Source organism: Daktulosphaira vitifoliae, unplaced genomic scaffold, assembly GCF_025091365.1.
Source record: "Daktulosphaira vitifoliae isolate Bord-2020 unplaced genomic scaffold, ASM2509136v1 Scaffold_2739, whole genome shotgun sequence".
NCBI classification, from domain to species: domain Eukaryota; kingdom Metazoa; phylum Arthropoda; class Insecta; order Hemiptera; family Phylloxeridae; genus Daktulosphaira; species Daktulosphaira vitifoliae.
The window spans coordinates 1-1,259 of NW_026102299.1; the positions used below are offsets into that span (position 1 = coordinate 1).

At 25.5% G+C, this 1,259-nt stretch overlaps 1 protein-coding gene across 1 annotated transcript; it reads right to left on the reverse strand.

The window, feature by feature from the left end:
- Positions 1-153: 153 nt before the first annotated feature.
- LOC126909980 (kelch domain-containing protein 4-like) lies at positions 154-837 on the reverse strand. Its single transcript, XM_050692385.1, has 2 exons — positions 664-837; positions 154-495 (listed from the first exon to the last, which is right to left on the reverse strand). The coding sequence occupies exons 1-2, from the start codon at positions 779-781 to the stop codon at positions 260-262; spliced, it is 354 nt and encodes a 117-aa protein (XP_050548342.1). The 5' UTR covers positions 782-837; the 3' UTR covers positions 154-259.
- Positions 838-1,259: the final 422 nt, after the last annotated feature.

Below are 1,259 nucleotides of genomic sequence, written 5' to 3' on the forward strand. Positions count from 1 at the left end.
CAACTGTTATAAAAAAAAAAAAATCAGTTAAAAATATTAACTAGTTCAAAAGTTAATTAAGTTTTCAGAGTTTTCACTCTGTATATATAGAATGGATCCAATCTAACTGACAACTCTTATAACTTTTGATACAACTAACACTACATTGAGATTTTTTTTTTTTATGTTTTATGTATTCTAAAGGTGGGGCCTGGACCATAAAATGAATTAATTGGTTAATTTTTTTCAGTTATAATACAAAAATCATAGAATGTTGATATTATTTACTTAATTTCCAAGTAGGAGTACTTTGTTCCATGTCTAACATAAACAAATCATTATAAAATATACTTTTTAGGTCATCTTCTTCTTCTTCTTCATCATAAACTCCTCCAAATAAAAAACTTTTATTATGACCAGTTATTATTGTACTTGATAAACTACAACGAACAGTTGGTAGATTACCAGTTTGTTTTACTTTTGACCAACGACAATTTGAATAATCTGTTACACCTTCTGTAAAATTTTTTACATATTTAAATATTGTCAATATGTATTTTATCAATTTAATTTTTCCAATAAAATCTAGAGATATAAACAAACTAAAAAATAATCTAGTCTCTATTTGAATATTTTTAGAATATTCAGTTGAAATGTGTACTAATAAACAGATTTTATGCTCACTTTCAGGAGTTAGAATAAACATATCAATTAACATTGTTCCTTTGTCACAATCTTTTTTTACTTTTTCTTTAAAATATCCACCATATATTAAAATTCGTCCATCCTCTATTGGAAACATTTGACATCCAGACCTAGGTGAAGGTCCTTGACCTAAAAATAAAATTCACATCTAAAAGATTAATAAAATAGGGAAAATTTTAGAATTTGAAAAAATAATGAAATTTGAAACCTTAATACTATTAAATAATAAAATTGTACAGTTATTGTACTAAAAATTAGATTTTATTATAGCTAATATTCCTATATTTGAAAATTATGATGTCATTATGTAAACTGAAACTTGGCTTATCTTGATATCCTAATTCTGAACTCACTAATTTTCTAGTGTTTAGGTTTGATAGAAACACTTTATCTAGTAATTGTTCTAGAGGTGGCGGTATACTGGTAGCTCCAACCAGTCCAACTACAATTCTTTACCTATCTGTATTAATGTTAATAATGTTGAACAAATCTTTATTCTTACAAATATATCATCAATACAAATACTTTTTGTAGTAGTTTACCTTCCACCAAATAGTCCTGCTCAGTTGTACAAA

Coding starts and splice junctions, on each gene's coding strand:
- LOC126909980 (XM_050692385.1), bottom strand. CDS start 781: ATGTTTCCAATAGAGGATGGACGAATTTTAATATATGGTGGATATTTT. Junction 496..663: donor GTTTATTCTAACTCCTGAAA/GTGAGCATAAAA, acceptor AAAATTTTACAG/AAGGTGTAACAGATTATTCA.